This window comes from Barbus barbus (assembly GCF_936440315.1).
Source record: "Barbus barbus genome assembly, chromosome: 40".
Classification (NCBI taxonomy): domain Eukaryota; kingdom Metazoa; phylum Chordata; class Actinopteri; order Cypriniformes; family Cyprinidae; genus Barbus; species Barbus barbus.
The window spans coordinates 5,689,280-5,715,407 of record NC_136718.1 but is presented as its reverse complement, the minus strand read 5'-3'; the positions used below and the strand labels follow the sequence as shown (position 1 = coordinate 5,715,407).

Below are 26,128 nucleotides of genomic sequence, written 5' to 3'. Positions count from 1 at the left end.
CGTCGCAGAGATCACGTGCTGTATATGCGTGCGTTGCGTATAGTCATTCGGATTCATTACCATTAATATAACGAATACTACGAATACCACGGGGAAGCTATATGGCTAGTATAGCAAAACCATGGTTAATGTGTGGTTACTTTAGTTTAACTATTTTTTTATTATTTGTAGTAAAACCATGTTTAAATTTCATAAAAGTAAATATGCAATTAAAACATTATGTAATTGAGTGCAGAAATGAATGCGAGTAATCTTACCTGACACTGATATTACAATAGCCAGTCTTAACAGTTTAGGTGATTTGGTTCTTGATTTTATTATTGTTATTTTTTATTTCTTTCCTTGGAGGCAAACATATCAAAAATGCACGTGGTAAGAGCATCTATGGTAGTTCACGTTGGCCAAAACACATAAGGTAGCGTGTTGTGAAAAAAAATATTGTTGCCAACATACATTCACATTCAGACATTATTAGTTTTCTGAAAGGATCACTGAGTTTGCCAAAAAACAGAAGATAATTTGCTCTGGAATTATTACAGAGGTTGTGTGTGAAAAACACAGACGCGGCAGATTCGGACTGGATTAAAATCACAAAATATGTCTAACGAACCCCTATAAAACTAGTCCCGTCTGAATAGGGCTTTATAGTGTGTTTCAAAGGAGTTTCAGCTGATCACAATTGATATTTAGTGTAGTTCAGAATCTCATCTGTTTCTGTTTCTCTGTTGGTTCAGTCTCTGGAGTCCAGGCTCACTGATGTCCAGTCAGCTCTAGAGAAAGCTCTGACTGACCGAGAGCGCCTGCTACAGGAAGTCAGGAAACACAACCCCTCCTTCACCTTATGATGTACAAAGGGAAAGAAACCAGACTTGAGTCCAAATGAGGCACAAGAGAAAATGTCTTGTAGATAAACCAGAAGAACAAGAGGTTTGCCTCTGCTGACTCAAAGTTCCCATCCATCCCTTTCTGTACCTTTAATCTCTAACGTCTGAGTGTGAAATCACATGCCATCCAGTTCTCTTCAGTCTCTGGGAGCATCCTCCATGAGTCTTCCTGTAGTGACATTACTCTATGACTGCACTACACCGGTTCACCAAGTTCCCAGGACTGAAGTCAAGTCAGTGAAAAAGATGACACATTTACTCTTTCACTGCCGCAGACCCTCTTCACTGCACACTGGATCATCTCTTTACATCTGGTCAGCATGCTTCTTGCACATTAGTCATTTTTAGTTTCACGAAAGCTTTTAGGCTTTATAGACGTTTCTGAGTGTTGTTTGGTACCACGGCTATGTAGCGCTTGTAGATGCAAGCTCTGTTCCAGAACCTAGAGAGCTCCCTTAACAGTAGGGCTGGATTGATATTATCAGTTAATCGATTTTAACTAACCAAGAATTGATCTTTAACAGTGCGTTCACACCAGACGCGACTTGCGCGAATAAATCGTGCTATTCGCGCGTAGTTGGACGCTTGATCATTTTGAGTGTACTCGCTTCATTCGCGCGTAAAATTCCCTTCATTCGCACGTGAAATTCTCTTCACAACAGACACGAATTCGCGTCATGGGCGGGGCTTCTGCCAGGCGGCACAGGTATGACTGCCACAGAGAGCATATGTATAGAATTTGGCAAATAAAATCATATCACTGGACGCGTGTATTTAATCCGAAAATGTAGTTGTTTAAAACTCAAATCTGCGGTTTATTTATAAAAACAGCGCCTATTTGAAAATGTGCTACGCCGATTTCGGAGCCGTGAGCTCCAGGCGATCACCGGGCGTTCAGTGCTCATGTATCCCGAAGAGAGGAGCATAACCTCAGCTAGTCCTTCTGACATTTGCCGCTGGCTCTGATGTCTCTGTAGTGGATAAACATAAGATATAATTTGTTTTGGGGAAATCTAATGGGTAATCTTTGGTCTATGGTACAGCTCCGGGTATCCACATACAGCCACAATGATTTTGTCCTCTATTGTTGTTTCGTATTTCTGCCTCCGCTCGTAATCACGTCACTACTAGAGCAAGCTCCTGATTGGTTAACGCGGGCGCGAATATCCGCCAAAGTTCAGATTTTTCAACTTGCGCGTCAAACGCCCGAAATGCTCAATTCGCACCGCGTCATTCGCGTGAATCGCGCTGCAGGATGTCTTTTCGCGTCTTTGCATGAATAACTTAACATGTAAATCACTCGCGCTTAACGTTTCATTCACGTCTGGTGTGAACGCATCATAAGTCTGCGATTTTTTTCCGTTAATGCATTAACAAAACTTCACTAATATACTTGTCGTGTGCCTCCAATAATCACAGTATGCTTTGTGCTGTTACTTTTAGTATGAAAGTCTCAACTTTAAAATTCAATGCCTTTTATTACACAATTTAAACTACAAATTAATTGTTTGACATGCTTTAATTTTATTGATGTCTCAGTTAAGCAGCATATGAACCAATCATCTCTTCCTCTTTACTACTAGTTACAGCATGAAATGGACATGAATGAACATCAGAAGGCTGAAACAGTACTACTTGGTTGCATTGGTTGAGATTGTTCTCCTCAAGCAAAATGGCACCTGTCCAAAAATATATGCATGTCCAAATGAATCAGTACTGAATTGCATCAACTCAAATTGAATCTAGAGCATGTGAATCAGAATCTAAACAATTTGTGAGATCAGTGTCAATTACCAGCCCTAACAGATAGCATGTTAAGACATGTTCTTGACACAACAGGTACTCAGCAAATCATGTTGCCCTCAAAGATACTTCTATTTCAAATGGACTGATTTACAGTTTCAAATATTGTGCTTGTTAGAGGATTCAAGTTGTTCGCTTAACATTTCAAACCAGTCTCCTGTGAGGTTCCTTGACTGTTAGGATGCTGCCTATGAAGGTAACTAGTAAGCGTAGACAGCAAGGCAGTTTGCTAGGTTTAGGAACAGAGCTGTGGATTTGACTAGAGTACTGTGTTGTAAGTTTCTTATCAGCTGCTATTGAGTGTGTAAAGTACAGCTGATGTGTGTGTGTGTGTTATTCATGAAAGGAGCTGAAACAAAAGCACTTTGACTTAAATGTACTGTAAATATCACAGTTTTGATCTGAGGTTCAGTGTACAAAAGATGGTACTTCTGTTAACAACACATCCTCAGAGTCACGGAGTCGGTCATTGTACTTCAGTGCCGTCCGTTTCCTCTACTGTAGGATCATGGTTCTCATGCCGTTCAGATGAAGTGATCATAGAGAAACATTAGTGCCAATGCTGGTGGTCAAATGATTTGATGCACAGGGACTTCAGATGGGAAGTCACTTTTATTCAGTATTACAATGCTTACTTGTGTCAGTGTAACTTATTACATTATAAACTGGGTTATTTAATGAAAAACGTTTGTTTTTTGGTTATAGTCTGTTACACAAGTCACTTTGAGATATTTCACTACTCTGTAGAGTTCAGAATAAAAATATTAACATTTATGCATATTTATTTGAACTTTATGTATGAGATGGTTTCTTTTGATTGGATGTCCATCAACAAGTACATCAATGAAATGTGCAACTTTTTGTCTTTATATAATTTTTTTTTTTAAATAGGATGATGCATTTCGGTTTTATTATTATTTACAAATTGTCCTTTCTACCCCCTTTTAAAATGTTTAACTAGGAGTTGTAAAGAAAGGATGATGTGAAAGTGTTGTCCTGTACACAAAACCCAATTGAACTACAGGTGCTACAGCATTTTGACACATTTCTGGTGTGTTCTGTAAGGTTTAGGACTATCACAAGGCTCATTTCTGGTGTGTTCTGTAAGGTTTAGGACTATCACAAGGCTCTTTTTTGTGGTAAATCAGTATTATGAGGCAGATAAATCCTGCTTCTATGATGGTTTGTGGGTTTGTAGGAAACAGCCGAATAAATGTGGCTCCTCTAGGTCTATGTGATATTAACATCCCTCTCTTTAGACGTTTGGATTGATTTATCAGCAAATGGTTATTTACATGTATGTAGAGTTCCAGTGTCATCGTGTCTCTGTGCTTCAGCTTTTAGTGCAATGTGTAGCATTCATATACACTAAACAAGCTCTGTTAGTGTATCAAGATATTTCTGTCTTCCAAAAGCCTTTGGAAAACTAATGGTTACAATAGTCTAAACTGTAAAGACTTTTCTGTAGATGATAGAAATGGAAATATTATTCTTAAGATTAAAAATAACTTCATTCACTGCATGGAAGAAAAAAAAAAACATTTGTTGGTGTTTTATGCATGACTTTACTTGAAATCTTTCACAAGTGCAACATCATCAAGGTCACAGACTGTTTATTTTATATTCGTTTTATTTTATTTAAGGGTCATCGTTTAATGAGTATTGCCTGTGATCAGAATGAGCATATTGGCCTGATTTTACTAATTGTATTGATTGTTTTTAGCTGTGTAGTTGGTACTGAATTGACTTGTATTTCTGTGTGGGCCGTTTAATCATGTTATTTCTCCAGTACGATGAATGTTTTGTTTGTGACACATGAAGGTGTCAGATAGTGTGGTTGATCTTTTCTGAAGGACAGAATGATTGGTCTGCTCATCCCTGAGTGAAAGTTAATCTCGTTAATGTTTCGTGATATATTTGTACGAAATGGAAATGCCCTTTACATACACGCTAATTGAATTTTTCTCCAAAAAGTTCTCAATGTCTCAACTTGTGCTCAGATTTGCCAAGTTACCAAAGTCTGTAATCAAAAATCATGGGGGAAAAAAATTAGAATTTGAATATTGCTCATCAAATTCACCAATTGATCTGAGCTGCCATCAGGATTAATATTGCTGTCAGTAATTATCTCTATTTAATCATGGGGTTTTTAGAGAAAATTCCTATATGTAAGCATCAGATGGACATCTGATACAATTGCATTTGCATGTTTTATTGAGAGTAAGGTCGGATATGTGGTTAGTCTCAGAGCAGAATGTTTTGCACCGCAGATACAGTGTAAGATTGTACATTATCAGGTTTGAAATTGATGAATTGAGTTGTGCTTGGTTATATCTGACGTCTGCAGTTGATCGTCTTTTGGTTAATTGAATGACAGATGTTCAGCACTGTTCATGCCCCTCTGTCCTGCTATGGATGAAATTCAAGGTTTTAGTTTGACCTCTGCTCTCTTCATTACGATATTCTAATGTAATTTCACATTTCTATCACCATTAAAGTCCTGGAACAAAACATTTTAAACAAAACTGATATTTTGTTGGTTCTGTGAACCATAACCGTGTGAAAATATGTCAAGGCCGATGATGATCAATAAAATGTTTCTTTAAGTTGAACTGTGTTTCTTCTGTCAGTATTTTCCCTAACGGCAATGCACTTATTCAACTGAGAAATGACCAACATTAGCTACTTGTAAAAAATAATGAGTAACTTATTTTTAGATGCAATTATGGCAGTTACTTTGTCCATTTCTGCTCCACCAACAACAATGGGTTCAAATGAAGCCAAAACAGAAAGAACCTTACAAATCTCTGCAAATCACATACTGCATTCACTGGGCCTGTTACTATTTTTACCATAAAACATTTTGGTTAATAACAGTGAAAGTTTATGCTAATATGCTATTCTGAATTCAGCAGCAGTTACATTTAAAAGAGTCAGTGTTTGACTCGTGAAGACAACATTGTAAGACTCATTCGCTGACACAGACTTCCTGACACTCTCTATATTAGTGGTGAGGATTTTTCTGCAGGTTACAATGTTGTTTTACAACAAGTCATTGAATTATTCACTTAACCAATGTTATTGAAAATAATCACAAACTTGGAGCAAAAAGTAAAGAAGCTTAATATTGCACACCACATCAACACAAAGAAAACATGCAAACTCCACAAACAAAGGCTTGAATTGTTGACTAAGAAATGCCAGGAAAAGACAGATATTTTAGAACAATTTTATTTCTACGAATTCTAAGAAATTATGGGACACCCTTAAAGTCATGACTAATATGAACACAAATAGGAACTTTTTACTAATGAATAAAATAATTAGGATATTGCTAATGATGATCTGTGGAAAGCAAATGAGTTAAATGACTTTTACCTCAGGTTTGATACACAGGATTGTGCACTGGAATGTAGAGAAGGTTTGGAGGCACTTGTAATACAGGATATATCTGATGATGGGATCATTGATGATCCACAGAAAGTTCATTCAAGCTTCAGTAGACTGTGTACCAAAAAGTCCACAAATCCTGATGGTACTGTTCAAATTTTGTGCAGAGGAACTTACTGTGGTATGGTGTCTGTTTTGATATTGGAAAGTTGCTTTGGCACAATCTGTATTGTTAAAGGTGACTTGATTTGATTTATTTTTCAGCAATCTGTGGATTCACATATTATACCTGATCTCCGGAAAAAACAAATATAGCTGCAAACAGTGATTACCGGGGTTCAAGCACTCAAGCCATTTAAGCACATAAGGAAAAAGATAGGCTACGGTACGATATCATAATTTTGCTCAATTCGGTATTTCATACGCTGCAGTTGCGAAATGCACCTGTAGTTGGCAGTGCTTCCCAAATTGCTGCGCAACCGGTAAAATGTGACAACAGAACAACGCGATGGATCAAACAGATTAAACTATCAACGCACCCGAAATTAATAAACAAATAGAACAGTAGAAGTGAAATATGGCATTACTTTGGATACAAAACAGATGACAAAGGTGAACGAACTGACCATACTGCACCTGTATGCAAGCGTTGCTATAAATCATGCGTTTCCACAGAGACAACACATCAAACCATTTTAAGCACTTGTCGCTTGCTCATCCTGATCTTTTCAGGTGAGTGCATCATTCATAAATTCAGATTTAATTTGAACTTTTATTTACAACTGATCAACGCACATACAGATGTGATACAGTAAGATCAAACGTGCATGTGAGACAAGCTAGAACCAGGTCACGTAATATATACACTTGCATTTCATACAATCGAATATTAGTTGGATTTGAATTGAGCAATAATTTTGCTATATTCATTTTAGTATAAATTATATGAAGGGAATATTTCTGCCGCGCTGTCGACCGCTAATAAGAAGCAGCAGAGAGAGAGATTTATTTTTTCTTTGGCTGAGTCTGAAATCTGAAAACAATCTGAGAGAGAGAAATAATAATGTGATTTTGAATATTACTTTGACTGTTAGAATAACACTTTACAATAAAGCAATATTTATTGCCTTAATTGCGCAACTTCAGTTGTATTTTTTTTCTTCAAACTCAGTCAAAATGTAACCTATGTTCCCGGTAGGCCAGGCATTTTGTTTGCACTGAAACGATAAGAAGATTTGAATATATTTTCATCTTATTACTTCAGTTAGCCTATTTTTTTTCCCTCCAACATCAAAATGTAACCTATGTACCCTGTAGGTTTTTTGTTAGTTTGATACAAAGTTATTAAGATATGAATCTGTTTTTATTATTATTATAATATTTAATAAAACTGTTCTAAATTCACTTATCTTTTGAAGCTGGTTATTTGTCACCTATGGTATCGATTTAGTATCGATACCGAGGTATTACATTCTGGTATCGTACCGAAGCCAAAATTATGGTATCGAGCCATCCCTAGTAGGCGGTGTGAGTAGTCTACTACCATCCCTCCAAGTTTCAAGTCTCTACGACTTACAGTTTGTTCTGCACGATCAGTTTTACGTGGAAATCGCTCATCCGTGACCATTCTATCAATTACAATAAGGTTTCAGCGCTATGCGATTGAACCCCTAATAATTGTTCCATTACCAAAGAAACCAGGTTCGAGTGAAAACAATGGTTTTAGGCCAGTAGCGTATCCTACGTAATGAAAAGTTTTAAGTATGGTGTCTATTTTAAAGACAGAGGTCAACACAGTTCTTGACCCACTGTAATTTGCATACAGGCAGGGCCATAGTACAGAAGAAGCTGTAAACACTGTCACGTATTTTATTACTAAACATCTGCACAATTCAAAAGCTTATGCACAGCTGCTATTTGTTGATTTTAGGTCTGCTTTTAATACCATTAAGCCCCACCTTTTAATACAGAAATGAAAGGCATTGAATGTGAATCCTTTTTTAATTAGGTGGTATCTTTCATTTTTGACTAATCGGACTCAACAGAGTCACACTTTATCAGAGCTGAAAAGTATTAGCACAGGTGTTATTTCTCAGAGGTATCAAGGTTTGCAGAGTGGTGTGATTCTTATTTTAGATACAAAAAAAAAAACAGAGGAGATGATCTTTGACCCTCGATCAATAGGTGACCACACACCAGTTTTTATACACGAAATATTAAGCAAGTAGTTATGTTCCTGCAAGTATCTTGGTGGAGAATAAACTTAGTTGGGAGATTCATGTGGATACAATTTGTTTTCGTATGCTGCAAAGATTATAGTCTCTGCGTAGACTTAGGTTTTTTGAAGTTGAGCAGAAAATGTTATTTTTTGTTTGTTTTTGGGGCGTGGGCAGTTATAGAGAGCATAATTAGATATTGCATTACAGGTATGGTTTGGTAACCTTACAATTAAGGTAAAGTCAAAGCTTACACGTCTGCTAAAAATAGCGATGAAGACATAATATAATATTTATTATTATTCTTTATATGGCTCAAACACCATGCCACAACTTTACTGGCTGTGATGTGTTTCATCAAACTAAAGGTATAAAGTCAGCATGAAACAGAATTCATGATTTTTTTTTTTTCGATCAGTCTGGGTAGTTATTTTGATTAAAGATTACAAAGGCACCTGATTTCAATAATAATAATGTACAGATAAGTCATTCATAATAAATACTGCTAAATTCCATAAAAACAAGAATTATTATTCTGATTTCATGGTAACTTTAAACTAATAAAAGTAGAACGTGTACAACTCTATTGAATGGTGTCTCACAGTAAGATGAGCAACAATACCTGGAGGATGAAGACAGACAGGTCATGAGATCAGCTGAGGACTGTAGAGGGGCCGCTGCAGATCACTGTATTATTACTATTATCATGAGTTTGTTTGGGATTCCCAGTAACATGAATATAATCTATTAGTCATGCTTTGTTATGACTGTCTGGTCTCATGGTAAAGAAAACTGTGGGTTTCATCAAATGATTTATTATTTCAATGTTTTTTCCTCAAATCCAAAGATTACATTTTTATATCATTTCCATACCCAGAACATCACTGCACATATATGCAGTTCTCAAAATAAATCAAACATTACAAAATATTTTAAAAATGAGTCAACATATTTTAATGGTATACTTTTGAGTGACAGCTAGGAATTGTATAATATTTACCATCCTAACCATGAATGTTTTTTTTAATAAACATGCTCCCGAGGACAGACTGTGGACTAAGCAAGAGATATTACACATCCTCTACTGTAGACCTGTTTTATGAACAAAACCATAGATAACAACAGTGCATCCCAAACACATCAGATATCTGGAAAAAGATGCATGGTTGTGTCCATTTCCCCCACAAAAATACTACCTAGAGAGTCGTTTCAAATAGAAGGAGAGTCACGAGAGGGACTGACTGGAGCTCAGTGGAAGAGGATTGTTTTGTGTTTGGTGTTGGGAATTTGCTCTCGGCTTTTCAATCTCCTGACGGCTTCTCTCATGTGTTTGGGCTGCAGAGGTGGTGTGTCTCCCCACTTCTCACACACATCGAGAGCTGATGAGAAAAGAGAAAAAAAAGCATTCATGGAAACACTTAATGAGCCGCACGGTTTCTAGTTAACCCATATTTTAGTGTCTTACCAACCTTCCTCAACAATCTCCCCAGCAAACACCTTAGAAATTCCTGACATGGCGATGACCACATTTTGAGAGACAGAAGATCCTGTGATGGATTGAATCAGCTGGAAAACAGAAACGATCAGTTTCAAAAACTTTCCATATTTATATTTGTCCATGCTATAATTCAAACACAAAGTGTGACATTTCTATGATCATTTGGAAGGATCCTAATGGGAATTTGCTTATTTTCTTATAATAAAATTTTCTTGAATTGTCCAGTAGCTAGACATGTCAATACAAGCAGGGCTCTGATAACATGTCCAACAAGTATGCAACAAGTCTCAAAGTATTAATTAACAATTAAATACAATCTTAGCTTACCAGTACAATATCTTTTACTCTTATTGGTTCCAGTTATGATACTATAAAGTTGGTCCCAGTTTATGATTATTTCAAATGAAATCTTGTACACATTCCTTTAGTAACTGCTCCACACTTACTCTTTTAATAGCTGCCTTTGGGAAAGCCGCGCGTCTGTACATCTCATAGCGATTCAGCTGCTCTTCAGAGAATGAGGATACTAAAACTCTGTGGAATATAAATGAGAAGTTTTGCATCCTAATACAGAATAATGCATACACCGGAACAAGAAGTATCATATCTCAAATAAAGCTTACTGCATCTTTTGTATTTCATCTTCATCAACTTTCACCTGGCGTTTCTCCTTCTTCTTGTCATGCTCCACTTTCAGTTTTTTAGCAGGAGGATGAAGAGATGAAGATCCCTCCTCCTCTTCTTCACCAGCAGCAGCGACATCTTCCGCAGACCTCTGAAGCACAGTCAGATCAATCATGAATACATCAAATCATTTCAAGTCTTTGCGATTAACAAACGGACTCACCGCTTTGCCCTCCTCTTTGGTTGCGGTCTGGACAGCAGTGGGTTCAGAGGCTTTACCGCTGCCCCCCGGAGCCTCCCTGGACCCCTCGCCCTGTTTGGGTCTCTCCGTGGGCGCGCTCGCCTTGCTGAACCTCGCGTCGGGTTTCACACGGGCCGGGTCTGCCATGCTTGGGCTGACAGATTAATGTCAGATGAGGCAAATTAAATAAATAGTAAGAAACAAACTCACTTAGTTTATGCTCAGCTGACAAACTCGTTCAACTGCACTGTGCTATAATTCTTGTGTTGACAAGACAAAATCTACTGTATTTTTCCAAGTGTTTTCTAAACTTAGATGTGAAGACTGCAGTAAAGTTAGTTTGACATTTTAAACGCCTTGCGCCAGCTATGTCCAAATTAACTCAGATAGACATTAATATATAGCCTTTATGTCGCACAAGGCTTAATTTCTAGAAACAAATCATATAAATTAATTTAACATAACATTATACTATAAAACCAATACTAAACTGTCCAGAAAAACATCCATGTTATTGCACAAGTCTCAATTTTTGGAATTAGCATTTTTAAAACAACTTTTAATGTAACATTATAAATCAATTAAACAACACCGTTTGATCTTAAGGTATCAAACCAACTGTAAAAATATCTAAATATTATTCCCTATAATGCACAAGGCTTGTTTTTTTCAGATTATGCCTGTATTATTTTTTCATATACGGTACAGAAAGCATATTTTGATATGTTTGATATACTGTAGCTAACGTTAATGTTACTTAAATTCATTAAATGATGTGAAGCTAAAGCGCCGTTTCACAAAAGATACTGTTATTCTGATATGTGTCGTGTTATTGAATGTTTGCCATAGTTATATAACATGTGTTACTATATTTACTCACGTAATGTGATATTTACATTGTAACAGTTACAAGAAAGCGTGGTAATAACAGATTTAGCTACATTTGACTGGGTCTGAATTGGAAACAAGTTGTTAGATAAAGCGCCGCTTATTGTGTAAACAAACAGTGCAAACACACATAAACAGTGTCTTTGAGTAATAACATACCTCAGACCGACAGAGCGTCGAGAACAGCTGATAAAAACACGGAATAAAACAAGTGTTTTCCACAAATTACTTACTCGACGCGTCTGCAGACGGAGTCAGACTCAGTACAAACGACAACATCCGGTCAATTTCAAAATAAGAGTCCACAACCACTAATTAATATCATGCAATATCACTCAACCACTGGGTGGCGCTCTTTACTACATAATAACACACAGGGGCTCAGACAGCATTCAGATCCTAGAAATTATTTGTCTGATTGCAGATATTTGTACGATGGCCGTTTGTAGATAATTGTTTAAATATATACTTAATAAATATATAAATAAATACTTCCACGGATTTGCACCTGCTTATATATATCTATCTATCTATCTATCTATCTATCTATCTATCTATCTATCTATCTATCTATATATATATATATATATATATATATATATATATATATATATATATATAATTATTTTTTTTCTTCAAAGAAAGTCATAAACTGAGGCGCTGAGATAAGTAATAAATGTCACGTGACATACTGTTTTACTCCAGCATGGGTTTGAATCATATTTTCATATTTTAAAAATGGTAGAAAATTGCATTTCGGAAATTGTAATATTCATTGAGTGGAAAATACACAATGAAGACTTCATTATTTAATAACAGAAATGCCTCTTTAAACCACTGATATTAGGCTATATGATTATATTTTTCTATATTAGCTATAGATCATTTATTTCACCCAAATAATCTATTTCTGTGTGTTTCTGTTTTAAGACACTGGCATTTTTGTCCCTGCCACTAATTTAGTCACTTTAAAAAAAATATATATATAGGCTACATAAATTGTTAGGACTTCTTATTTTTAAATTATACAAATAATTATTTTATTTTATATGATGCTCAAGTAGTGATTCTGTGCTTAAATTAAAATGCTTCATAAAAATCTGTCAAAACGTAATATCTTCTGATCAATAAGGATTCGGAAAGGTACACATAATAATTCCACATCAAATTAACATGAAAATATTGAAGACTGACTTAATTACTGAGAAGAAGACACATATCTGTCCTGTGCTGTTCACTTCATAAGAGACTCTGATGATTTCTCAACTGAAGCTATTTTCCATAAATTCTTGATACAGTGTCTTCTTCCACTAATGTCTGGAGTGATCAGAGGGCTTCGCATAATGAAACACATCGATTTCAATTCCCTAAATGCTGCTCCAGCATCATTAGTGTAATTAAATGATTGTGCATAATTCGGAGTGAACGCGACGTCACCCGTCGAGGAAGTGACGTGTCGATCCGTGCCAGAGGAAGTTTGTGCGGCACAGGGAGAGAAGTTTCCCCGGAGCAGCTGCGCTTGGAGCGGGAAGAACCCTGACACAGCAGCCGCTGCTGGACCGAGAGCACCGGAGCGGGAAGAGAGCGCGTCGTGCGGCGCGTGGATGCGTGTAGCGGCGTTGGAGAGGCGTGCAGTGGGTTCGTGTGGTCGTGTGATCGTCTCTCAGCCGCTCCTCCTGCTCGCTGTGAGATGGGGAAGGAGCAGGAACTGCTGGAGGCGGCGCGCACCGGGAATCTGGCCGCCGTTGAGAAGCTCTTGTCCGGGAAGAGACAGTCGGCCGGGTCGGCCTCCGCCGGAGGTTCCGGATCGTCCGGGAATATCGGGAGCAGCGGGCACAGCTCTTCACACTCGCTCTCCAGTCTGCTCAGGTAAGAGGAAACCACGGAGGAGAGGCTTTATATCTGTAGACGTCACACTTGTTTTACTTCACTGATATCTCTCAGGTTTTAAGTCGCTTTCTGAGTACACACAAACATTAAAGTCTCATCTGTACAAACAATGAACATTTCCCAGGAAATAAGAGCACTGTGTAGCACTGTGTTTTCTATAGCGGGGCATGTTGTCACACTCTATGGGGCAAGTTGTCAAAAGGCTAATTAATTTGATTAGAACTGTACTGAAATGTAATCTGCTATCCTATGTGTATATGTGTGTTTACATTTGAAACGTGTGACACAATGCCCCAGTCTGAACCACACAACCAGTCAGAATTGAGTAAGCTGAATAAATAAGCTTTCTATTGATGTATGGTTTGTTAGGATGTCAATATTTAGACGAGATACAACTGTTTGAAAATCTGGAGTCTGAGGGTGCAAAAAAAAAAACACTAAATATTGAGAAAATCGCTTTTAAACGCATATTAAACGCATAAGTTTTTTATGTATTTACAAAATATCTTCATGCAACATGATCTTTACTTAATATCCTAATGATTTTTGGTATTAAATGAAAATCTGTAATTTTGACCTGTACAATATATTGTTGGCTATTTCTACAAATGTACCCGTTTTACAGTACTTATGACTGGTTTTGTGGTCCAGGGTCACATTTGAGTTAAAATCTGCTCTCATTATAAAGCTGCATGTCAGAGTAGTTCTATTGTGCTCAATTGTTACCCATCAGAAAAAAAAAAAAATGATATTTGACATTTTACTTGGAGGACAGAGAAAAAAATGCTGGTTTGGCCATTTGCACAATTGAACTTTTGACTCAAAACCTTATGGTTATTATAAGCTAAAGCCCCCGTTTTCTTGGTTACAAGTGAATTACTTCTTTTTAAACCCATGCATTTCTGTCGGCTTTCAAAAAAAGTAGCTCAAGGAATCATTCCTTTTTGAAACAACCGATCTGTCAGTTCTTTTGCAATATAAACATGATGATGTTCCTCTTTAAGTCATGAAAGCATGAGTAACGTGCGCCATCATCCCTGCTATTACAAAGCAATATCTAGTACTCATACAGCAGTGCTGTAATACTGAAATACAGGACATTCCCGCTAGATGTGATTTACAATGTTGATGTGTAGGAGTGAGATACAGATGCAAATTATTCTCAGTGCAGTGTGTGAACGGAGAGCTGATCACATTTGCATGCACTTGAGCCATCAGAATGGCTCTGATTTAGTTTTGCATACCAAAGTCCAATCTGAATATGTTCAGGCACAATTTCAAAGTGGATGTTGGGCTATAAACTGAATATATGGTCTCTTCATAGATTTGGTTTGTTGGATTGTATGTGTTGAGTATCTTATATTGTATGGAGGGCAATCTTGTTATATAGATTGTTTTTTCCTGTTAAGAGCCTTGCTTTTGCTGTTACCCAAAGGATTTTGTCTTCCAGTATTTGGACGTCTGATGTGCTATCATTCATAATTATCCACCTTACCTCCTCTTCTGGCATTACACATGCCGTTTTTGACCCACACATACAGAATCTACCTATTCCATGTACAAAATTCTCCCCGTCAGAAGCCTTTGTGTCCACTGGCATCTGTGTGTCTCGCCTGGCTCAGTGGATCAATGTCTGGCAGTGCTCTACGGTGAGAAAGACCGGCTCAGCGTGTGTCGGAGGTAAATAAACGGATGATCGGCTGGAACCGGTGCCAGCAGGAGAAGAATAAAAGAGTGCTCTCTGTCTGTCCTCCCTCTGCTCACAGGCCAGGGATCTTTAAGAGCATCAATCTGTATTTACTTACCAGAGACTGAATTATTGGCAGGTGTTAAAGGGAGTGCTGTGTTTGCGTGCAGCCTGTCATTTGGCATGTGTGTAATGTAAATGTCAATAGTCTTTTGTGGTGTGAGTGTGTCTTACTCTGCTTGTGTTTGTGTTTGCCATCAGATTTGCCTAGTTTACAAAGAGAGCAGTAAGATTTAATCCCTCATAAATCTGCACTTATTAACCTATTAATAAGGCCAGTTACACTCTTTATTATTGATTTTATGTGCCCCTTCCTACATTTTTGCAAAACTCCAAAAACCTGTACATACTATTAATTTTCCACATGAAATGAACATTAGTACCAGTCAAACACCAACAACTACTTCTGTTTCACACAAATTATGATTACACAAGCAAATTATTGATCAATAAAGGCTTATTTTCATGTTGTGACCTTAAAACACTTTTACCATAGTGCATTATTTGTAGACTAATACATTTTGACATTTGAATCACATAATCAGCTCCATATGTATGGCTTTTCTGACATAGTAAACTTGCTTTGTAGCGCACCCGGTACAAGATTGCACTAGCGCTGTGGAGCCTTTGTGCACAAGTAAGGTTCAGCACAAATCACAATAACTAGGGGTGCATTATAAATCGTTAATTATATAATTATAATAATAATAATTTTTTTCTTAATCTGCAATTTTTTAATTTTTATTTATTTTTTTTCCCAAATGCATCACGATTCCCTCTAGAATCAATTCTGAGCTTAGTTTTTAACAGCAGATAGTGTTCTTGGCTAGTTTTTAACCACACACTCAATGCTCACGAAGAAGAGCGTTTGTGCATTTAACTGAGAATGTAAGAGGTCAAATGTACTTGCACCTTGGCTTTTATGATGTAAACACAGCCCACTGTGAACATTCTCGTAATTCGCCTCAACCTTTTCAGACTTTATAAATTATTATTTCAACTTCAAGTGGTGTGTGTATAAGGAACTGGAAGCAAGCAGAGTACGGCTGTTTCTAAAGCACGCAGTGCCATCTGCTGTTAAAAACTAAGCTTAAAATCGATTCAAGAGAGAATCGCGGCGCATTCGGAAAAATCGCAGAATCGATCAATGAATCGATTTATAGTGACACCCCTAACGATAACGCAAATCAAAGAATTGTTGAAACAAGCAAAAAGGGTTGTTTTAGCAAATACGTTTCATTCTCAAGTTTGATTTCGTCAATGCTTTCGGTTAGGTTTATTGTAGGTGAGCTTTTATTTTCAAACGCGATAGAGCGTTAACCTTTTAGTGCCACTTACTGAACATTTCATTTCTGAGCTGCTGTAATATGTGCAACAACCAGCATCATAAAATGTTGCCAGATTCACATTCATCTGTTTTGGAGAAAACTGATTCCACTTTATTTGAAAATGTCACAAAATGTGCAAGATGCAGTGTAATGTCATTGTGTAGAAATGTCACCACTAGTCTGTTGCATAATAATGCTAATAATTAAAACTAGTTTAACACAGCCCTGCAGAGTTTAGATTCCACACTAATTAAATGCTCCATATCCAGGTAATCAGGTTCTTCAGGCTTATTTGAAAACTACATGCCATGGTATGTGTGTTGGAGCAGGGTTGGAACTAAACTCTGTAGAGCTCCAGTTTGACTCCCCTGGAAAACAAATCAACACAGTTTTGGGGGATATGTTTTAAGACCAAAACACATCGCACGATTTTAGCAAACCTATAAGATCACTGCATGCCACACTGTGCGACATGGATCTGAAGCCATTCTGAGCTTACACACCAATCTGACGGTCGGCTGTCAGGCAGTTTTTGTTCGTCGACCAACAAAGTTTTCTCAGTGTGTTCTGCGCTGTCGGCTGAAGTTGGTCCTCGACGGCTTGTTTTCGGCCGATTCGACATGTTGAATTGGCGTCGGAGCTCGTCGGTCAGTTCATTCTGATTGGCTGTTCAGCTGGCGAACCAGTGCGTGAGAAAAAAACCCTACTTGGCCGTCGGGTGTCGAGTGTTGGCTTGGTGTGTCAGGGCAACTTTGGACCAAGACGCTGTTCGTTGGCGTGGTGTGTACGGGGCTTAATAAACTTGGTTACGACGTGTGTAGACCTTACGATGATGACACCTATTGACTCGTACGATACGATGCATGTTACTATAGAAGAATAAAACGTCATCTGCATGTGCTAGTGGTAAACAAAAAGAGCATGATTTCACAGCATGAATCACACTTTAGCAGTTGTATTTTTTATGCGTGCTGAAAAAAGGGGAAGTGGCGAAAGAGGAAGGGATAAGAGCGTGAATTAATGCCATGTCGCGTTGATTTCATGTCGCATTTTTATTGGTTGGTCAGTAAACGTGGATCGTAACAGCAAACACTGTGCGATGATCACGCTGTATTGTAGGCTCTTTGGTTGCAAGACCGTGACCGCGGCTGTCTTTGAGTTTGAACCTCTCTCACTGTACGACACAGGACCATCGATTAAGAGCCACGATCACAGAAATCACCACGATTGTTTCACCATGCCAAGCTTTCGTCTGGGACATGTTTAGGGCTTTAATAGTTAAAGGTTTGGACTGGGATCCAAAAGGTTTTAGATTCAAATCTTGCACATTTCTGTGAGGAAATAATCAAAATGGATTATTGATCGAAAGTTGAAATTGAATTGAAAATACAATTGACAGTTTAAACTGAAAGTATCCCTTTGTAGGCCTCCAATGTCAATCATATTGTGTATGTGACCCTGGAGCACAAAACCAGTCTTAAGTCGCACGGGTATATTTGTAGCAATAGCCAAAAAAACATTGTATGGGTCAAAATGATTGATTTTTATTTTATGCCAAAAATCATTAGGATTTTAAGTAAAGATCATGTTTCATGAAGATATTTTGTAAATTTTTTACTGTAAATATATCAAAACTTAATTTTTGATTAGTAATATGCATTGCTAAGAACTTAATTTGAACAACTTTAAAGGCGATTTTCTCAATATTTAGATTTTTTTGCACCCTCAGATTCCAGATTTTCAAATAGTTGTATCTCGGCCAAATATTGTCCTATCATAACAAACCATACATTAATGGAAAGCTTATCTATTCAAAATAAGCGAGAAATTGACACTTAAGACTGGTTTTGTGGTCCAAGGTCACATATTACAAACTTGGCACATTAACCTTTTTTTATATTTGATGTCAGTGGCATCGGGATTTCCAAGTCTCAGAAATACTGTGCCATGTTACAATGCAAATGAGATGTGAACTATTGCCAGGGCAAGATTTTCAAGTGTATTAGAGTGCTCAACTGAAAATGATTGTCAGTAAATGATATAGCTGATATATTGTTCATTTATACCGAAATGAGATGTATACCAAGTTGCTGGCAATTTAATTGACTTGCATAAATTTTCCTAAATCAAAAACAGATTGTTTATGTGTTAGGAGTGCTGTTGGTAGATATGAAACTAACACAAATGGCAGCTACTAAATCTGTAATTGGCCAGCCACAGTTGTCATCTGATAATCTCAAAATGAATATCTGCTATATCTTGATGTATTATAGAGGAAGCACTAGATCTCATTCTTATTTGTATGTTAGCTGTAAATCAGCTGGACCGATCTCCTGAAATGCTCAGATAGCTGGTTCTATATTTGCAGTGGTTCTCAGAGGGGTTTCTTCTCTTCAGTAGTGACACATCTGTACTCATTTAAGAGCTCTGAGTGGCTTTGGTTTCATTGAATGCTGACAGTTTGGACCTCTGTGGACACTATCCAACTCTTGTCAAAGCCCTGTCACCCGAATATTCTCAAATTCAGTTGCACTAGAGACTTCCTTTAACTCTTTTCACTCTGTTTGCAATGCCTTGAAGAGATGCGTTATCTTCTGTGGAACACCAAAGAAGATGTTTTCAAGAATGTACCCTCTACAGTCAAGGCGCATGTGAAGCAGTGATCCAAAAAGGACAAAAAAAGGCATTGTAAAAGTACTTTGTAGATCTTACATACGATATTCCAAGTCTTTGAAAGTCATATGATGGTATGTATGATGAACAGTGTGAAATTAATATATAAATCACTGAATACCGTTCTCATTCGTGGTATGGAAAAGTGCAGCTTCTTCTGTTTAATAACTCCTTTTATGTTCCATGGTAGAAAGACGACATGAGGGTGAGTAAATGATGAAATAATTTTCATGTGAAGTGATGGAAGGGCTTGTCTCCGTGCACCAGAGGTTTCCTGATGCTTGGAAACTAAAGAGCAGCACTTGCACTGTTTTTTCTTTCTGTGTGCTGTATGGAACAACACATCATGTTGAGACTTGCCGTTTTGTTTTGAAAGAGTTCGAGAGTCTGAGTTTGAGAGATCTCTCTCCTGCTTGGAATATAGTTGCAACATGGCTGCGTCTGCAGATTTGGACATGCTGCCTTATGTGCTCATCTGCTTTTACACATTGTGTCCACATGTGTATTTAACGTTACTTTCTTCTGAGATATCTTTCTACTCATCTGTCTGCCTGTCTGTCTATTGCATTTTTCTCTGTCTGTCTGTCCATCTTTCAGGCTGTTTGTCAAATGCCTGACTGTCTGTCTGCTTGTTTATCTATCTGACTGTTTATCTGTCTATCTGTTATTCTGCTTGTTTATCTGTCTATATCTTTTTATTCATTTCCAATCTTTCTTTCCATCTGTTTGTCCATCTTTTGCCTGCCTGTCCGTCTATCTACCCATCCATTTTCTTAACAGTTTGTCCATTGCCTGCTGTCTGTCCTCCTGTTTTTTCATGGCCTGTCTGTCTGTTAGCTTTTTGTTTGTTTATTTGTCTGTCCATTGCCTGTCTGTCCTTCTGGCTATCTTCATGCTTGTCTGTCTGTTTGTCTATCTATCTGTTTATACATTCATCCCTATCTATAACCTGGCTATCTGCCTGTTTGTCTACTATCTGTATGGCTCTTATCTATCAAAAGAGACTTTCACTACTTTCTTAGTTCTTTGTAAATCAACAGAACCAGCGTCTCATTATAAGGTCCACTGGAAGACATCTGTAGGATTGGTCTGATCATCTCTGATGACTGGTAGAGATCAGGAAAGGTTAGTTAAGTTCACTGCTCTGGTTTTACTTGGCTCATCAATAGCTCAAAGTGAAGGATCAGACAATAAAACACTGACTGCTGTCAGTACTTCAGATCATGTGCTAAGTGCCTTTCAAGCTATAGATGACTTGTTCCTCCATAATTATATCATCAAATTATAAAAATGTATTGAGTGAAGAGCCATTTGTCTCAAGTTTTTTAACATTGTTATGAGAGTAGGCTTGTATGACTGGACTGAATTCTCAACATATTCTCGAGGCTTTATTAGATGCATTGTGACTAAAGGACTCTGAGCTTTGAAGTGAAATGTGCAATCTCCTCTGCTGGGAAGACTCTTAAACATGGTCTGTTGTCCATTTCTGTGTGCTACACCAATCCTAATGCAAACTTCTGTAAAAGTGCTGAGTGTTATTTATCTAGAGATTGTGTTAGACTCTGTTCACACAGACTGTCACTTTTGATTCCCACAAAACCTGGCGAAGGGAAGTTTCTCTGAAGAATGGCCAGTGTAGTGGTGGATTCCTGTGGGGGAGATGAAAGAGCAGGTGCTTCCTGAAGAACTGCAGTGTCTGGGAACCGAACGAGACTGTGGTTGTGGTGTTAACATGGACGACAGAACTGTCAAAATGGAGAGAGGTGAAACGGAGAGCAAGAGTGAGAAACTAACCGTGCTGAACCCGCTCAGCGAAGTGGTTTATCTCATTAAGCATGTCTTCAAGACGTCTGTGAGGAAGCCATTGTATTTTGTTTTTTCAATCATTTTTACATGATTTTATGAGGTTAATTAATTTCACTCTTGGTGTGAAAGGGCCTTTACAGTCGCCACAAATATACCTTTTGGGTTTTCTGTTATTAAAAATAAATAAGCAAGCCCAGTCCAAGTGACACTAATAATTCAAAAGTAATGTAATGCATTACTTTCCATAAAAAGTAACTAAGTAATGCAATTAGTTACTTTTTTGTGGAGTAACGCAGTATTGTAATGCATTACTTTTAAAAGTAACTTTCCACAACACTGGTGGTAACACTTTAGTTTAGGGACCAATTCTCACTATTAACTTGTTGCTTATTAGCAATCATATTACTAGCATATTGGCTGTTTATTAGTACTGATAAAGCACATATTTAATGCCTTATTCTGCATAACCATATTTTAGATGCTCTAAACCAACCCTTATCCAACCACCTTACTATTAATAAGCAACAAATTAGGAGTATATTGAGGCAGAAGTTATAGTTAATAGTTAGTTCCCTAAACAAAGAGTGACCAATTCAGCTTAAAATGTGAGATATATATAGGCCTAACCGTTAAATAGCTTAAAATGCGAAATAAACTGTATCTATCCTGTATGAGTTTTGTGTTGGGCTATAGGATAATGAATGCTTTATAGAGCTTAGGTTATGTTTTCCGCTTTCGTGTTGTGTGAATAACACACAAGGGTCTGTTTGATGTGGCTGCTTCACACCTCATTCGTTGAGTGGTTTGGGTGGTGAACTGTGTGACCAAGGCCCGGTCTGTATCATTTCCTGTTTTCACTAGTTAGCTATATTTTGGGCAAAATCTGGTTAAGTATATCCAGCCAAGATGAGGTCTGCATGCATATAGTTCTACTGGCCTCATTAAAAGTTTTGCTAGTGTTGAAAGTGCGGTACAGTAGTTAGTGCACTTGCTCCTGACACATTTTTGCTAAAGTGCATGTTGGTTTGAGTCCATAACTGTTGTTTCCACTTCTAGAAAACCTACTCTAACATTTAATCAGATGTGACGTGATGAGTCAATGCATGGAAAAAATATCTTTCTATGTTAATCAGGGTTTTGGTTCTAAATAGTTCCAACTACAATACTCATTACTACTCATTACTCAATACGATTGATTATCTCAGGTACTTATGTTTTATGCATAATATTAAAATTGTTTAATTTTTTTTACACTGGATAATTTACGTCAGAGCTTAAAATAACTACGTCAACTAATCGATTTCACATGTCGTGCTGTGATGGATATATATTTTTTCTCAATTAAGTAAAAAAAAAAAAAAGTTTTAAAAAACGATTTTCATCCAAGTAATTGATTAATCAAGTAAATACTCAACAGCATAATCTGTTATCATTAGTTGATAAGTCACACAGGCTCTTCTGATTGGCTGTGAAGTGTGATTGATTTTGCAGCTGTATCGTGTCTGGTGTGGACAGACAAATTGCTTGTTGCTGGAATCTTATCGCATCGTATCAGGTTAGGAAATGGTGAAAAACACATTTCTTCAGTTAGAGATTAGTTTTTTGTTTTTGTATTGCAACGGATATGTTGAGTTGTTCTGCTCATGCTGATGATGAAGGTTCAAGTCTGAACTGCAACATTTCCTAATCCCACTTCCTCCTTTCTCCTGAATAGTTGTAAAATGCGGTCTCATTGTTCAGTGCGCTTAACAAAAGCCTTCCCAGCCCAAAACTTGATTATGAACTTCATTTCTAATAACCTATAATGAAAAAGATGAGCTAAATGTCAGCTCAATTTTGTTAAAATAATTTTTTTTCTTTATGAAATTCAAACAATAAATACCGCCATGACAGATCAATGTAGGGCCTTAGTTCAAATGGAGGTGAACCAATCGTCTTTTCATATTTACTAGTTAAAGCATGAAATAAACAGGAATGAACATCCGAAGGTATTTTATTTCAGCCGCAGAAAGATGTCAATAAAGTTTCAGTCCACCGAAATTAATATACTCTCCGGTCTGGTTTGTTTGTGGGACAAAATGGTGGATTCGGTGTTATGATTGGTCGGGACGCCTGTCAGTCAAGCTCAATGCGATGGGTCAATTTGGTACTTGTTTGCTGTCTGATCGCTGCACACACGTGCAGCTTGAGCATGTAAAGCATCTGATTGCTCTAAAACTTTTCAAGTACATAAAAAATGTGTAAAGATTTCCATCTTGGTGAGTAAACACAGTCGGGTATGTATTAAGTGAACAAAAACAGTTTAATTTGTTAATTTGTTCTTCTTTTAGTTTGTTCAAATTTAATTTGTTCTTATTTTATAACTGATTGTTTTCTTGTCTTCAGTAAACTTGGTTATGTAAAATGAGTAGAGGTCAACCGGTAGTGGATTTTGCCGATACCGATAGCTAGGTTGGACCACACTGGCTGATAACGATTAATCAACCGATAGTTTTTAAAATGGATGCTGAAAACAAAAATAGTGCTTCACTATTTAAAAAAAAAAAGAACCGAACCATACTTTGTAAAAGGATAAAAATTAATATTATATTGATAATTAAAGTTAGTTCATAGCTTATTAACTAATGTTAACAGAAGAACCTTTAACATTTAAAACTGTATTCGTAGTAGTAAATGTTGAATTAACACACTCTAAGAAGGAACAATACTTATACAGCTTTCATTAATTTTAATGTTACAAATGGAGTCTTATTGTTAAGTGTTACCATTTAATTTCAACAGTCCGTCATGGCCATCTTTGAATATCTACACCAAGGCCATTGCATTGAAAATATATACATATGGATATTGTGTGTATACTCTCACACTTTAACTGCTTATATTCTAGAAGATTATTTAATCAAAATAACTAAATATCACACACACACTGGGCAAAAGTGCAGCGCTGCGTCTAGGACAAGCTCACAGGTTATCACACCGGACGTGTCGCGTTCAACTCAAGCGGCAGTCTGAAGCAGTTTATTTAATCACCAAGCATGCAAAAGTTTACTTAAAGAATGAACAATGTGGCATAGATAAGTTCAGTGTTTAAAAATATTATAATATAAGCAAAATATAAAAATATTTATTTAATATAAATATTATAGCTCTATGAATGAATAATACAGATTAATTTATAGAGCTATACATTTATTAGAGTGGCAAAGACAAACATTTAGCTGAAAATGCACAATACACAGTTCATTATGTACATTAACAATGATTTGGGACAAATATAATGTAATTTAATGGAAAACTATGTGAATGGCGCTCTTTGGCAAACTCTCAGCATGGATTTACGCCGATAACCGATAATTCCTGCGATCGACTATCGGTGCCGATTATTGGCAAAACCAATGCATAGGTCGACCTCTAAAGATGAGTTTTTGCTGTGACAAAAGAAATTATGAATTCTAATGGCATCTAAAATATTGATATTGTAACAACCTTATTTCAGGCAAAACTGTATTGTGATATACAGTATATCTTGAAATAAACACTCTTTTATTTGATAAGATTTTGTTCATATTGCCCATGCCTAGATTATACCATGCTTCATTTTACATTGGTCACAGATATTAAAATGAGGGTGATTTCAAATTGCGAATTTAACAGTTGCCACTCTCAAACCTTGACACTCTTCACACCCTTGAGTCATTCTCAGTGGCTATTTCTACACGCACTCGCATTTAAATATTTCCTGTTGTGCATTTTTAGCACTGTGCACGTTTAAATGTGTATTAAAGCTTCAAAATAAGATCAGTAGGAAGCGCTCTGTGTTGATTGTCGGTCATGAACCAGAATGCACTGGGAGTGACTGACAGAATGTTTGACTTTAAATAATTTGCCCTCTCCACACACACACTCAGCTTACTGGAATGTGGTTTATCAGGAACTGAACAGTAAAATTAGAGCTTGTTGTTGGCTATTCTTGTAGCTATGTCATAATTGACTGCCGAATCACTTTATCTGTGTTTGAACTGAATTTAGGAGATCTTTAACAGATTGAGCTTGGAGTGCAGTGACTAAAACTGTGCTGCTGTGGGTGGCTAAACAAATAGTTTGATACCTTTATTTGTTCACTTTGAAATGCATTTACTGCAGGAATGTTGTTTGTTAGGGGTTTTCAATCATGTTACTCGAGAATTTGAGGTGGTTATTATTACAGAAAGCATCTCTGGAAACTCTATTCAGAGTTCAGCAGTTGTTTTCACTACTAATGGGCTATGAGGAATCTGACACCATCAGGATGGCACTCCAGGAACTGAACTGGTCGAGAAGATCCTCTTTTTCTTTCTAGGAGTGCAAAAACAGTATGTCCATTTCTCAAACAAAACGTTTGCTAACTCACAAAAACTTTTACTTTTATGTTCTGACAGAAAACAAATCTGAAACCCAGCAGACTAATCTTGTGAGTAAAGTGTTGATGCACTAAATAAGAAGTCTAGGAAGTCTAAGACGATACATGATTTATGTTCCCTTTTTTGGTTTCAGTATAAACACAAATGGGCTCTCTTGAGCTTAGGGAAGAACATTGCCTTCTATTAGCTTCTGCTGTGTTTTGTTGATCTGACCCTCCTCAATTCACCTCTCACTAAAGAGTGTTGTCTGAAAGACGTGACAACATGCTGCTTCTTTAACACTTTTTTTATATTTAACAGGCTTTGTGTTCATTCTTGTTACTGTGTTAGCTTTGCTAATGTCAAACTCATCAAATGCTAGTCGAGTCAATTCCTATCAGCACAACTCTTCAAAATTGTGGCTCAGAAGTCAATAAGATTTTTAAAAAATGTTTTGAAAGAAGTCTCTCATGCTCACCAATGCTGTTTATTTGATCAAAAATACAATTTTGAATTTAAAATAGTTTTCTACTGTAATTATTTTAATTTATCCCTGATCAAAGCTGAATTTTCAGCATCATTACTCTAGTTTTCAGTGTCATATGATTCTTCAGAAATCATTCTAATATGCTGATTTGCTGCTCAAGAAACATTTTTGATTATTATCAATATTGAAACACTTATGAGGTTCTGTTTAATTTATGATGCTGCCTATCTAGGCAGTAGACAGCAATGCAGTCTACCTTTGTCCCATTGGTTTT

At 37.0% G+C, this 26,128-nt stretch overlaps 4 protein-coding genes across 13 annotated transcripts in view; 2 read left to right on the top strand and 2 right to left on the bottom strand.

Annotated features, from left to right (window-relative positions):
• LOC306859576 (bridge-like lipid transfer protein family member 3A) overlaps positions 1-5,291 on the top strand; it is a gene marked incomplete at its 5' end in the record, with an annotated part of 38,807 nt that extends 33,516 nt beyond the window's left edge. Inside the window, one exon of the mRNA XM_079400675.1 lies at positions 735-5,291. Coding sequence (XP_079256801.1) covers positions 735-845 — 111 coding nt within the window. The 3' untranslated portion in view covers positions 846-5,291. The remainder of the gene's footprint in view (positions 1-734) is intronic.
• The window catches only part of LOC306859737 (uncharacterized protein), a 708,874-nt gene that overhangs the window by 500,805 nt on the left and 181,941 nt on the right, over positions 1-26,128 (bottom strand). The window lies entirely within an intron of this gene.
• taf11 (TAF11 RNA polymerase II, TATA box binding protein (TBP)-associated factor) lies at positions 8,706-11,835 on the bottom strand. Of its 5 annotated transcripts, XR_013783330.1 has the most exons (7): positions 11,704-11,835; positions 10,639-10,810; positions 10,415-10,566; positions 10,238-10,325; positions 9,763-9,859; positions 9,431-9,672; positions 9,016-9,349 (listed from the first exon to the last, which is right to left on the bottom strand). XR_013783330.1 is itself a non-coding variant. In XM_079400959.1 (6 exons), exons 2-6 carry the CDS (start codon positions 10,801-10,803, stop codon positions 9,542-9,544), a joined length of 633 nt encoding a protein of 210 aa, XP_079257085.1. In that variant the 5' UTR covers positions 10,804-10,810; positions 11,778-11,835; the 3' UTR covers positions 8,706-9,541. The 5 variants fall into 5 exon arrangements, 4 of the variants coding, with proteins under 4 accessions (XP_079257085.1, XP_079257084.1, XP_079257087.1 ...); XM_079400959.1 differs by having other exon boundaries at positions 8,706-9,672; positions 11,778-11,835; XM_079400958.1 differs by having other exon boundaries at positions 9,090-9,672.
• LOC306859726 (ankyrin repeat and SAM domain-containing protein 1A-like) overlaps positions 12,984-26,128 on the top strand; it is a gene marked incomplete at its 3' end in the record, with an annotated part of 110,411 nt that continues 97,266 nt past the window's right edge. For 3 of the 6 annotated variants that reach the window (XM_079400946.1, XM_079400942.1, XM_079400945.1), the window contains exon 1: positions 12,987-13,413. In XM_079400946.1, the coding sequence (XP_079257072.1) occupies positions 13,235-13,413 (179 nt within the window). In that variant the 5' untranslated portion in view covers positions 12,987-13,234. Of the gene's footprint in view, positions 13,414-26,128 lie in introns of all 6 variants that reach the window. The other 3 variants (XM_079400943.1, XM_079400941.1, XM_079400944.1) reach the window with 2 other exon arrangements.

Excerpts from the sequence above, each read along its gene's own strand:
- taf11 (XM_079400959.1), bottom strand. The coding sequence starts at position 10,803 with ATGGCAGACCCGGCCCGTGTGAAACCCGACGCGAGGTTCAGCAAGGCG. Across the intron at positions 10,326-10,414 it reads GATGAAATACAAAAGATGCA|AGTTTTAGTATCCTCATTCT; the intron begins GTAAGCTTTATT and ends TATATTCCACAG. Across the intron at positions 9,673-9,762 it reads TGGGGAGATTGTTGAGGAAG|CTCTCGATGTGTGTGAGAAG; the intron begins GTTGGTAAGACA and ends TTTTCTCATCAG.